Source organism: Simochromis diagramma, unplaced genomic scaffold, assembly GCF_900408965.1.
Source record: "Simochromis diagramma unplaced genomic scaffold, fSimDia1.1 OVJJ01000216.1, whole genome shotgun sequence".
NCBI lineage: Eukaryota > Metazoa > Chordata > Actinopteri > Cichliformes > Cichlidae > Simochromis > Simochromis diagramma.
The window spans coordinates 6855090-6867823 of NW_024386883.1; the positions used below are offsets into that span (position 1 = coordinate 6855090).

General features: G+C 40.4%; 1 protein-coding gene across 1 annotated transcript; it reads right to left on the bottom strand.

Annotated features, from left to right (window-relative positions):
- Nucleotides 1-7672: 7672 nt before the first annotated feature.
- On the bottom strand, nt 7673-12280 carry LOC120733643 (calpain-1 catalytic subunit-like). Its single transcript, XM_040031943.1, has 9 exons — nt 12157-12280; nt 11816-12073; nt 11602-11689; nt 11398-11513; nt 8750-8883; nt 8452-8641; nt 8308-8370; nt 8052-8137; nt 7673-7705 (listed from the first exon to the last, which is right to left on the bottom strand). Exons 1-8 carry the CDS (start codon nt 12232-12234, stop codon nt 8102-8104), a joined length of 963 nt encoding a protein of 320 aa, XP_039887877.1. The 5' UTR covers nt 12235-12280; the 3' UTR covers nt 7673-7705; nt 8052-8101.
- Nucleotides 12281-12734: the final 454 nt, after the last annotated feature.

Genomic DNA, 12734 nt, shown 5'->3' on the forward strand with positions numbered 1-12734 from the left:
CCGAGACATCAGCAGCCCCACACTGGCATCATTAACATCCATTCCTGATAAAGACACGAGGAGACAGTGAGGAGTTCTCCAGTTATAACACGAAGCAAGCTCCAAATGTGTTACTACACTTAAATGTGTTCAAATGTGACAATAATTAGTGTTACCTGCAGCTTTAATCGCCTTCTGGAGCTCATCGTCAGACAGGGATCCATTTTCATTCACATCAGAGCGATGAAACAGATTCTACAAGCGGGATGAACTTACATTTAGAAGCAAACAGTAGTTTGAACATATCTCATTTTTAAAATTTTAAACTGAAAGTTTTTTGGGGGAAAAAAATCTCTAAAAGTTGAAGAAATAATTAAATTATGTATAAATCTTGGAGACTATACTTGCTGCATTACTTTGTATTCTTGAATCTTCTTCCAGAGAATTGAGAATTCAGTAAAGGTCATTGTCATCCTTTGATCGAGCTGTGCAGGTTAAGGATATCTTACAAAAAAGTTCTTACTCCTAATAGAAATGTGGCCAGTTGTCAGTTTGATCATCAGCTTTGATCATTTTGGGTGTGGCATCACATAAAAGCAAAAGGAAAATAACTGTATAATTTAGGATACATCCACCAAGGCAATCATACTCCTGCAGGCATCCAAACTAAAGCCCCTGTGGCCATTCCCTGTTGAAAAACATTAATTTTCTCTATAAAAGCAAACAATCAACAACAAGATATGAATGATGATTTTGAACCTTTTATAGCACACATGTTCATCTTACCATGAGGGAATCTGTCATTCAGGAGCTTCTGGAGTTGTACAGAAAGCAGCTCATCCTTCTACCAAGAGGCAGAGAAACAACTAAAATGTATCGGTGCATATCAGGAAAAAGTAAAGATTTGAAGAAAGAGAAAAAGATTGACACCTGATCAGCATAGAGTTTAAATAAGGCATAGTTTGGATCCTCATCAGTGGCTTTCTCATTGTCTTTGTCTCAGATCTACAAGAGAGCAAAATTTATCTCTTTCTTATCAGCAGCAGTGTGAAATAGAGGCTATAACACTTGGAGGAAAAATATACAACACAGATTTTTCAAACCTCAGAAAGATGGTCATCTTTTTCATCTTCCCCTCCTTGACAGGGCCTAGAAGCAGAAGAGAAGGTTTAAAGCTTTACAATTAACATTTGTCATCAAGCTATTTCAAGATCTCAAGAAAACAGGATGTGACGTTTCAGGATCATGATAGCCATAAAGAGTCTTAGCAGGACTACTGAAGTCCACTGAAGGTGAAACCAAACCATTCTCCTTAAGTCAGTGGTTCCCAAACTGTTTTGCTAGGCCCCCCTTTGTTTTATAAGAAAAATGTTTGCCCCCCCACCACCACCTAAACACCTAAACAAAGATATGCTTCACCATATTTTCTAGTCTTTGGCTTGAAGGAAGTTGGTTTGGATTTGTGTGGGAACCCCGTCCATTATGCTAGCAATGTCCAAGCATTCTTTTTTCATACCACCCCTCCTGGAATGGCTCTGCGCCCCCCCCCAGGCCGCACACTTTGGGAACCTCTGCCTTAAGTGAAGATGGATTATTAGCTGAGAAAGACAATGCAGCATCGTCTCTTGACCTTTAATAAATTAAGACTACAGCTTTATTTGTTGATTAATAAAGGAATGGTGGTTAACTATGACCTGCTGCACAACTTTTTATCACTTTTGGAAATAGACTGATGTTTAAAGATCATATTAGATCAAGCTTTCAGCTTTAAGTCAAGGATCCATCATATTAAAATAAGCCACTTTCTTTTGGAATAAAGGTCTTCAGTGAGCCTTACAAAATATGTGAAAGGTCAGAGAAAGCCTTTACCTGATCTTAGCATCAGCTTTGGTGTAGACAGTAAGAAGAAAGTCTGCAGTGATGTTGGGTTCATACGTGAACGGGACGATCACATACTCTCCAGGTTCCAGACTGTAGAGTTGAATCACCTCTATGAAACCTTGATAACGGGTTGGTGGCTTTACAGTACTATTGGTGTTAAAGAACTCAGATCCCAGGCATCCTTGTGGGGTCTGGGAGAAATATGAATAATAATAATAATGATAATAATAAACTTTATTTATAAAGCACACTTAAAAACCAAGGGTATGCCAAGGTGCTTAACAAGTAACATAGAGAATAGGAGGAGGATAACAGAAATAGGACCAAAGAAAGTACTAAGTTTGCAAGCAGGTAGCTGTCACTGATACATAGGAAAGCAACAGGTACAGAGCAAACAAGAATTTAAATCAGCATAAAAGTGCATAATATAAAATCATAAAAGAAATATTAACTAGAGGGAAAGGCAAGATTGAATAAGTGGGTTTTTAGTCGTGAATGTACATGAAGAAATGTATATGATGAAATTGTTTCCCAAGTTTCAGTGTATGTTGTTCAAGTTAAATCAATGCTGACTAAATCTGTGAAGGTTCTCAGTCATCCAGGTCATCGTAGTCTAAGGAGCTTGGAAAGAAAAGCGTCTGGACGTTTCACCTCTCATCTGAGAAGCTTGAGAAAGAGGAGTGAAAGAAGCCATTTACGTCCACTGTGAGCGACCATCTTTGAACAGAGGTGGTGGTTTACGACACCAACTGTCTGCCATCTATAATCCAGTTTTGAGATCCCTTCCCAGACGCCTTAACACCCACTCACACCCTGGGCCATATGACCTCAGGAAATCACATGATAGGGTGGGGCTAGGTTTCACAATGAGCTCACCCGAAACCTTGGCTGATTGTGACCCACACCCGTTTTCACACCTTGGCTCATGTGTCTGTAAAGGTTCTCAGTCATCCAGGTCATTGTAGTCTAAGGAGCTTGGAAAGAAAAGCGTCTGGACTTGTTTAAGTTGCTTGAAGACGTTTCACCTCTCATCCGAGAAGCTTCTTCAGTTCTAAGGGTAAATGGTGGGGAGTCCCAGATTTAAACCCATTTTCACACCTCGGCTCATGTGATTAGATTGAGGATCCCTCTTTGGGGGGTAACTCGCACTGGGTTTAAATCTGGGACTCTCCACCATTTACCCATGGAACTGAAGAAGCTTCTCGGATGAGAGGTGAAACGTCTTCAAGCAACTTAAACAAGTCCAGACACTTTTCTTTCCAAACTCCTTAGACTTTGCTCATGTGATTAGGTAAAGAATCATCAGGGGGTCCTTTTGTCCCTCTTTGGGGGGATACTCCCACGGGGTTTAAATCTGGGACTCTCCACCATTTACCCTTAGAACTGAAGAAGCTTCTCGGATGAGAGGTGAAACGTCTTAAAGCAACTTCCATATTCATATTCCATATTCCAACTTCCAACCTAAACTTGGTTTATATCTGACCCAGATAGACTGCAGGTCATAATTTCTTACCTGAAGTTCAGTTCACCTGACACTCGGACCGGCGGCTGCCACGGGTCTCTGCTCCTCCTTGCCTCCCCTCTCCCTCATCCACCTGCTGGCCTCCACCACTTGTTAATTTTACTGAATCTGTGGAAGCTCCGCCATAGCCACCACCAAACTGAGTTATTTTTACACATCGGCCAGTAGTGATGTGCGGATCGATCCTGAAATATCGATTCCTCCGATACCAATCATTTATGTTGTAGAATCAATTCTCACATTAAAATATTGATATTTTAGTAATTTAGGATAAATTTGTAGTTTATCATTAACAGGAACACAGTGGAAAGAAACTATAACATTCGGATATTCTACATTCAAAGGAACTACTTCCTCTTCCGCCTTTCATAGTCATGTGCGAAATACAGCTGTATAAATGTCTCGCAGCCCCTTGGCGTGCGCACTCACAACAATGGCTGAGCATAATTGTGCGGACATACTTTATCTCCACAAACCGCTGAGACGTGGTTTGCGATACATGTGGCAAAAAAGTGAGGTGTTGTGGCCATACTTGCCAACCTTGAGACCTCAGAATTAGGGAGACATTCAAAAGGGCTGTTGGGCGGGGTGATAAATACATTTTACAGTGTTTATTTATCGGATAAAATACGTTAAATGTCACTGTTATTATTGGCCGGCCCGGAAACAGCAGTGGTGTCCAAATCCAGAGGCTGCTTCCACCTGAGGACCCGGCCTTCGCGGTCTAAAGAAAGCCGGGTAGTACGTCATGAGCTCCCTCGGTGGAGTGAAACTCTGCTGTCTGCTCCTTGCTATCTAAAATATAACCGGGCGCTGACGTAAACTCTCGACCGTCTCACACTTTGTTTAATCAGTTTTCTGTTTGACGTTTATTCAGCTGTGTGAAAACCCCAGAGGAACCCTCCCGAGGGATTAATAAAGTTAAACTTAATTGAATCTAATCTAATAACTTTAATCTCAGCCAAACCAATTTACTCACGAAGAAATAAAACACTGAAAAAGCCAAACAATAAAATTTTTAAGTTATCAAAGTGACTTATATATCATGTTTAACCCGAGTAGCGGAAGACTGCGGGGGTTTGAAGACGATGTGTCGGTCGGCTCAGATATTTGAAGTTTACACAGCTACATTCTCACCTGAAAATATGTTAAAAGATTTTTTGCAACCCAGAAAGAGAAATAAGAGTAATATTAAAACTAAGTAGCTGCCGCCATTGTTGGAAACTGGAACTGGCTGGGCCGAGCTATGAATTCGGCGATATTGTTTTTCAATTTTGTTGTCCGGGTGGAGAAATTTGGGAGAACGGTGGCTCCGGGAGATTTTCAGGAGGGGCACTGAAATTCTGGATTCTCCCGGAAAAATCGGGAGGGTTGGCATGTATGGTTGTGGCAACACCACTAACCTTGTCAAACACGTCAGAGTAAATCATATCACAGAATATGAGGAGCGTATGTTGAGGCGAACTGAAGAGGAGGAGAGGGACAGGTGCTGCTAGGGCGAGACAGACGTCTCTCACGGAGTCCTTTAGTGCTGCATGCAGGCACAACTTAAGTTTTTTTATTTCTATATGATGAACTCTGCATTATTAAGTTATAAGAACAAGTAATCTGATGTCCTGTAATCATTATGACGCTATAATTTGAGATACAATATATAAAATAAGTTTTTGTACAAAGTATCGGTATCAGTATCGTCGATACCACCCTGAATTTTACTTGGTATCGGATCGGAAAGGAAATCAGTGGTATCGCACATCACTAGTTTTCAGTTGTTTTCACAGAGTTGTGCGTCCACATTAAAACGGCCAAAAGCGCTTACGTTTTTTTTTTGCGCATGCGCAAAAGCGATTAAGTATTAAAGAATTTGAAGAAAAATCTGGAGCATGTATAAGCTGATATTAATCCTTTTTAGGGCTGCCAAAATTGAGAGCAATTAAAACAACTGCTGTATAATGCACTCCACTATCTTTGTTTATTTGGTCACATGACTGCATCACATGACTAAAATGCGTCATCGTTTTAGAAAGTCTGCGTTTTTGAGTGTCCACACTGCGACTGAACGGCTCTGTTTTGAAATGTATGCGCTGTCGGGGAGGGATTTCAAAACGTTGCGTTTTTCCTTGGACAGGAGGCCAAAACGGAGAGAAAACAATATGTTTACGTTTGAAAACGCATTAGTGTGGACGTAAGTCTGGCTTCATTAGCCATTTCCAGGTCCAAACTCTGCCTCTGGTACCTATGTCAAACGAACACTGCGGCAACACTGAGAGTTAAAAAACTGTCTAAATTCTTTGATCTTTAATAAAATGAGCATTGTGGCTGCTCGGTGTAACAATTAAGTTTAAAATCCAGGCATCCATGAAAACAGGATTTATGAAGTATAACAGAATTAGAAGGTAGCAGGGCATTAGCTCGCTCGTTTCCATCTAAAGATAATATAGCATGTTCTGACTGAGAGATTTCTGAAAAGATTAAAACGTACAGCTCTGGTATCACTTCTGACATAAATTTAGGCAGAAAACTAAACAGCAGTTTGTAGGGTTACTGCAGTTGGGCTAGCGCAGACCTTCACAAAGTGTGGGGCCCGCCCCCTAGGGGGGGCGCAGAGCCATTGCAGGGGAGGCACGGTATGAAAAGGGGGGAAAAAAACCAAAACGCTTGGACACTGCTAGCACAAGCGGCCACAGAAACGCAAAGCAGGAGATGAAGCATCGCTGAGTATGTTTCCAAACCAACTTCATTCTAAGCCAAAGACTAGAAAATATGATGAAGCATATCTTCCCTTTGGCTTCACCTGCACAAGTGCCAAGGTAGGTCTCCTCAGCAGAATTGGTTTTCCCTGCGTCGGGAGCACGCGCTGGGCTGTTCAAATCACGGACAAACAGTATCCCACATTCTTGATTTTTAGTTCAAAAACACTTGTTGTAATGACTAACTACTCCTGACATTTTGGAGATGTTTGCTCTTTATACAGTAAAGTTACAGCGGGATACAAATAATATCAGGCTGATCCTGCCGCGATTTGTTCCCCTGGTTCAAACCACAGACAAACAGTATCCCACAGTTGTTTATGTTTTTGAACCCCTTTTGCACAGAGAGGCATTTTTTGAAAAATGTATTGATAGCAATGTTGAATATTATTACACAGGTAAAAAAACAACTACACATAAAATATTCACAACGTGACGCCTCTGCCTTCATAAATGGAGGGACAGTAACTGCGTGTGTATGTAAGCCTGTAAAAACTGAAGATAGTCAGATTAACAGTATTTTGTCTCTATCCGCCATTCTGCAATTCATCTCATGTAAACAATAACGTGGCGCACAGTGTGACGTGAAAAAAAGGTACATACCTTTGACGTTGTGTGACAAACTCTGTATTCTTTGTCCACACGTAAACGCAAAAAAGGAGTTTTAAAAAATCTCCGTTTTCGGTGATTCAAAACGCTGTTTACGTGTGGACGAAACAGCTGCGTTTTCAAAAATACCCGTGTAGGTGTGGACATAGTGTAAAAGAGTTAGTAGTTTATTTTATTACTACCTGTCATTTTTAATTGTTTACTAAATGTTTGAGGTGTGAAATAAACCTCAATGGAGCAAAATAAGGGTGTGTGTGGTTGGAGGATGTATTTGTGTTTCAAATTGGTCATGTGACTGCATGGCCACATCTGATTGGTAAAAAAGTTACCGGAAACTCCACTGGTGGCATGTTATCTAATGTGTTAAACTAATAATTTTTTAAAAAAGTAACGAGTTGAATTTTGCAAATATAGCGGAGTAAAAGTACCGTTTCTTCTTCACAAATGTACTCAAGTAAAAGTAAAAAGTATCGTGCAAAAAAGGTACTTTCAAAGTACTTTTTTTTTCAAAAACTTACTCAAGTAAATGTAACAGAGTAAATGTAACTCGTTACTACCCACCTCTGACTGGCAGCCCTTTATAGAATGCTGCTAATTGGCCATCAAAACATACTATTATCTGGGGTTACATATTAAGCTAAACTAATAAGCTACACAAGCTTTATTTACACAAGCTTGTGTAATTTTCCAACTTTCTTTTTACCTTATAAATATTTTCCTTATGGCAGCACAGTGTGTGTAACGGTTTATACTGAGTATGACATCACTTAATGTTGCAAATAATATTTTCTATTGAAAGTAGAGGGGAAAACAAGAACAGACAGAGTCAGAGCTGAAAAATCATCCTGTTTTATTTTCTTATTCTTTGTGAAAGCCAGTTTAGAGTCACCAGTGAAGATATGTGTCTTTGGAATTGGGAATATTTTTTCGAACTTCTGGACTTACTTTGTCCCACAAATCTGACCTGAGAACACAAAACAAATAAGTTAATGACAGACTTTAATACAGCAAAACAAATATATTTAATATACAAAAATATATGGCAAAGTCTAGTGCAGCATTTCTTTCTTGAGGTCGATAAATGTTTTCCACTGTGCTGAACACTCTCCTTCAATATGTGACAATGTTTGTCATTTTTTTCATTTGGCTGGAAGTTCTTGAGTTGTTATTCTTTATAATAGAACGCATCCTCTGATCATCCACCACTATTGTTCTCTGTGGATGTCAGTTGTGTAGGTGCAACGCTAGTACAAATTGTGTCATTGTCAGCAGTATTTGGACGTTTTATGTTGTTTAATTAAGTCAAGTACTTGTCGCTCCATTTTCCGTTCCACTCCTGTTTGCCCCATGGGTTCATGACTCACACCAGTCGTACTTCGGAGCCGTTTAATTCCACCTTCAGATGAAATAATGAAGTGAAGACATCAGGTATTGGAAATGCTTCAGTAATGGGTATCACATTATCACATTCATTGATACTATCACAATTTTTGCAATTAAGTTTTCTTAGCTCTTGTTTTCACTCTTTCCCTATGCTGAAAGTAAATTTCTAGGTTCATGGTTTACCTCAGTGATGCCTGTGACAGAATAAGCATGCCCCATCATCAATCCAGTGTCATCCGAAGGACCCTGAAAAAGACAGAACAAGGGTTGTTTTTTTAATCTATTGTTATTGATTTTTATTGGGGGGGGGGTTGTCTTTTTTTTTACCTCTTCGTAGGAAGTCCAGCAACAAATCAGTGATTGACACTGAGTTGCTCTGTTTAATGTGAGCCAAAGATCACCATGGCCAGCTGAGTTCATCTCCTTCAGTTTGTAAGTCTGATTTACACCTCCAGTGAAGTCTTTGCAGGCCTCTGATGGAAACCCAGCATGCATGTCTGCATACGAGCCACAAAGTCTGAAGGAGGCACCCAGAAGGAGAAACATTTTTAAATCAATGACATTCATATCAGAAATGTGACCTTCTAAACTGATTTACATGAAAGTGTGAGAGATGGTTATTTACTTGGCATATGCCTTCTCCAGCAGAGGAGCCCAGAACTCATTTCCACATTTCGAGGACACAGACAGTAACCGCTTTTTTTTCATTGGCAGATTGTCATCAATGACAACATCTACCCACTTTCCAAACCTCCAGAACTGAAACAGAGAGGACAGCTAAGAATCAATCAGAGGTGGCAAAAGTACCGAGATTCTGTACTTTGATCTAGGTCTGTGAAGGTTCTCAGTCATCCAGGTCATCGTAGTCAAAGGAGCTTGCAAAGAAAAGCGTCTGGACTTCTTTAAGTTACTTGAAGACGTTTCACCTCTCATCCGAGAAGCTTCTTCAGTTCTAAGGTCAAATGGTGGAGAGTCCCAGATATAAACCTAGTGGGAGTGACCCCCCCACAGAGGGACAAAAGGACCCCCTGATGATCCTCTAATCGCCTGAGCCAAGGTGTGAAACTGGGTGTGGGTCCCAATCAGCCAGAGTTTCGGGTGAGTTCATTGACTTTAAGAACGCCCATTTAGGATAGCCGCACGTTTTAAGTGCTTCCTTTAGATGTGTGTGTTCCTTCTTTTTTCCTTCAGGCTTAGAGGGAACATGTTCTGCCTGGTGGTGTAGGGTCCTAATTACTCCAAGTTTGTGTTCCAGAGGGTGATGGGAGTCAAAGAGGAGCCAGTACCTCCTCTTTGACTCCTCCTCTTTGAATCCTAAATGAGCGTTCTTAAAGTCAGCAAAGAGGCACAGAAAAGAAGACCAGACACCAGCGAGGGAGGATAAGAAGGACAGACGCAACAACATTGTCATCCCCTATGTAGCCGGTGTATCAGAAAAACTCAGGAGAGTTTTCTCCAAGCATGACATCCCGGTGCATTTCAGACCCAGTAACACGCTCAGACAAAAACTGTTTCACCCGAAAGACAAAACGCCAAAACACAGACTTAACAATGTGGTGTATGCTGTACAGTGCAGCGAGGAACGCCCGGACCTCTACATTGGAGAGACCAAACAGCCACTTCACAAGCGCATGGCACAACACAGAAGAGCCACCTCCACAGGACAAGACTCAGCAGTCCATCTGCATCTTAAGGATAAAGGACACTCTTTCGAGGATGCCAATGTTCACATTTTGGACAGAGAGGACAGATGGTTTGAAAGAGGAGTGAAAGAAGCCATCTATGTCCACTGTGAGCGACCATCTTTGAACAGAGGCGGGGGTTTACGACACCAACTCTCTGCCATCTATAATCCAGTTTTGAGATCCCTTCCCAGATGCCTTAACGCCCACTCACATCCTGGGCCATCTGACCTCAGGAATTCGCATGATAAGGTGGGGCCAGGTTTCAAACTCTGGCTGATTGGGACCCACACCCAGTTTTCACACCTTGGCTCAAGCGATTAGAGGATCACCAGGGGGTCCTTTTGTCCCTCTGTGGGGGGTTACTCCCACTAGGTTTATATCTGGGACTCTCCACCATTTGACCTTAGAACTGAAGAAGCTTCTCGGATGAGAGGTGAAACGTCTTCAAGTAACTTAAAGAAGTCCAGACGCTTTTCTTTGCAAGCTCCTTTGACTACTTTGATCTAGATTAAATTTGTGTACTAGAAGTAAAGATACTAGTGTTAAAAAATACTCCAGTAAAGGTTGATGTACTGATTCCACTTCTTCACTTTCTTTTTAAAAGTAATAAAGTACAGGCTCTGAAATGTACCCAAAGTAAGAAAGTAAAATGTAGCTCTTTGGAGGACATTTCTAGGATAAGCTGAACATCAGCAGAGAAACAGAAGGAAAATACAAACACCTCCATTTTTTGTTGCCTAGATTGTAGGCGTGACTTTGCCTCTAAACAGAAAATAAGTAGGCAAGAGGTTAAAGTGAGATTCTGCATGTAGGGCCGAAAACCAGTTTTAACCCTCTCAAGGCAGGCGTTGCAGATTTGCAACAGTTAAAAACTAACAACCTGATTACCCCACATACATATTTTATGAGTTTTTTTTTACTCAGAAGTACCACTGCAGGACTTGGTTGTGCATTAGCAACAAAAGGTTTAATTTGAGCCCGAGGGGGTTAATGGCTCAGAGTGGGGAAAACAACTCTCAATAATTTCTATTAAGAGCTCCATTCAGTGATAGTTCAGGCTGTGGTGATTTGATCATCATCCATCCATGACAGTAAAGGAAACTAACCTGTTTATCCTGCACTGACCTGCAAAGTTTTTTCAAGCAACCTTTGAATAACACAGCAAGTCTGCCTCAGCTTGTTTTTCAGCAGGTTTCACAGCATAAAAAAACACTGTTCCCCTTGTACTGGGGAACGGGATTATCTTTCATGTGTTACTGTTTAAGCTCAAATCAGTTTGATGTTTGAAGGCTCGCAGTGACGTGAAACAATAACTCACCTCAAATATGTTAAAACAAAAGTAGCGAGGCTGTTTGGAAAATGTATGGAGTAGAAAGTATAGATATTTGTTTAAAATGTAGGGAGTAAAAGTAAAAAGTTGTCAGAAAAATAAATACTCAAGTACAGATACCTGAAAATTCTAAGTACAGTAATAGTAATAAAGTATTTGTACTTCGTTACTCACCACCTCTGGAATTATTAACCACAATGTGTTGTGTTTCTGTTTTATAAAAGTATTCTTTAGACACATTTATTAATCCTTTGTTACCCTGAAGTGAAATATTCCTGCATAGTTCTCAAAGGACTGGTCCATTGGCACAACTTGTGCCATCAGATTTTCTTGGAAGGTCAGCGCAGATATTGCAGACACAAACCAGCAGTTACCTGTTAAAAGGAGGAAACTAATAGTTCTCTCAAGATGTGGAACATACTTGTCATTGTCATTAGCTATAGGCAAGAAAGTTTTGCTTACCCACATCGCCTTGTCCAAAGTCAAATCGTGACATACCATCTTTACTGAAAGCCGGCTTGTCCTTCTTTCCTTGTTCTCTCAATAAATCCTTGAAAAGACAGTGGAGGAAAATATGTTGACAAGTGTGTAAAAAGAATCTGTTTTCCTACTGTACAGAAATGTTCCATTATATTTTGAAGTGAAAGAAAAATAAATATAATTAAAATGATTTAACTGCTGGTCGAAGCCATTTCACTTCACTCTCCTGTGAGGAACTCGTTCTACGCAAAGAATTACTGTTAGGTGGGAACTCATTGTCCACAAACAGTTCTCCTTTGTGGAGGCAGTCAGCTTTTATCTGAGCGAAGTCCTGATTTTTGAACTTGGCAGGGTTGGAGGGGCTTCCCTCGCTGCCATCTGGGTAACGCAAGTTGACGAGACAAGTTTCAGATTTAGCCATGATGATGATGATGACGAAGTCTTCAGAGAGATTCTGGTGCAAGGAAAGAAATAAATAAATTCAGAGACACAAAACTCTAATTTAAAGGTTTTTGTTGAAAGAACAGAGATTATTACCTGTGCACGGTGGCAAGCAACTGATTCTTCCTTGCAAGAGAAACACCTTGGAATTGCCAAATGTGATATGTGCAGCATCTTATATTCACACTGTCTTACACAAGTTTGAAATCCCACCCCCAAAAATGTAGAACAGCTATTATAGGCTGTGGCTGAGAGGAATGGGTTGGACAACAAAATAGATTTTCTCTGGAAAAAACAGATGCAGAACCATGACACCTGATATTTTGATTTCTTGTAATTTGCATATTGCTCCATCTGCTGAAATCCAGCATGGGTTTGGACATGTTCACACACAGTCAACAACCAGGCATGAAGTCTAACTTTCAATAAGTTGCTGTGCTTACACTTGTATTAGAAAAAAAATTGTATATACATTCTTACCATGCACACTGTGGCATCAAATAATGTAGTGTTTTCATTTTAGCACAATATAACTGAATAAATAAATACAGTTTGTTTGTTTGCTTTGTTTTTGTGATCAGAATGAAGTTTTCCACGTCTTTTAGGAGAACATGTTAAAATATCATCTTCTTCAAAGGTGCTGCTGCTACTACTACATTATCCTGTTGAGTCTA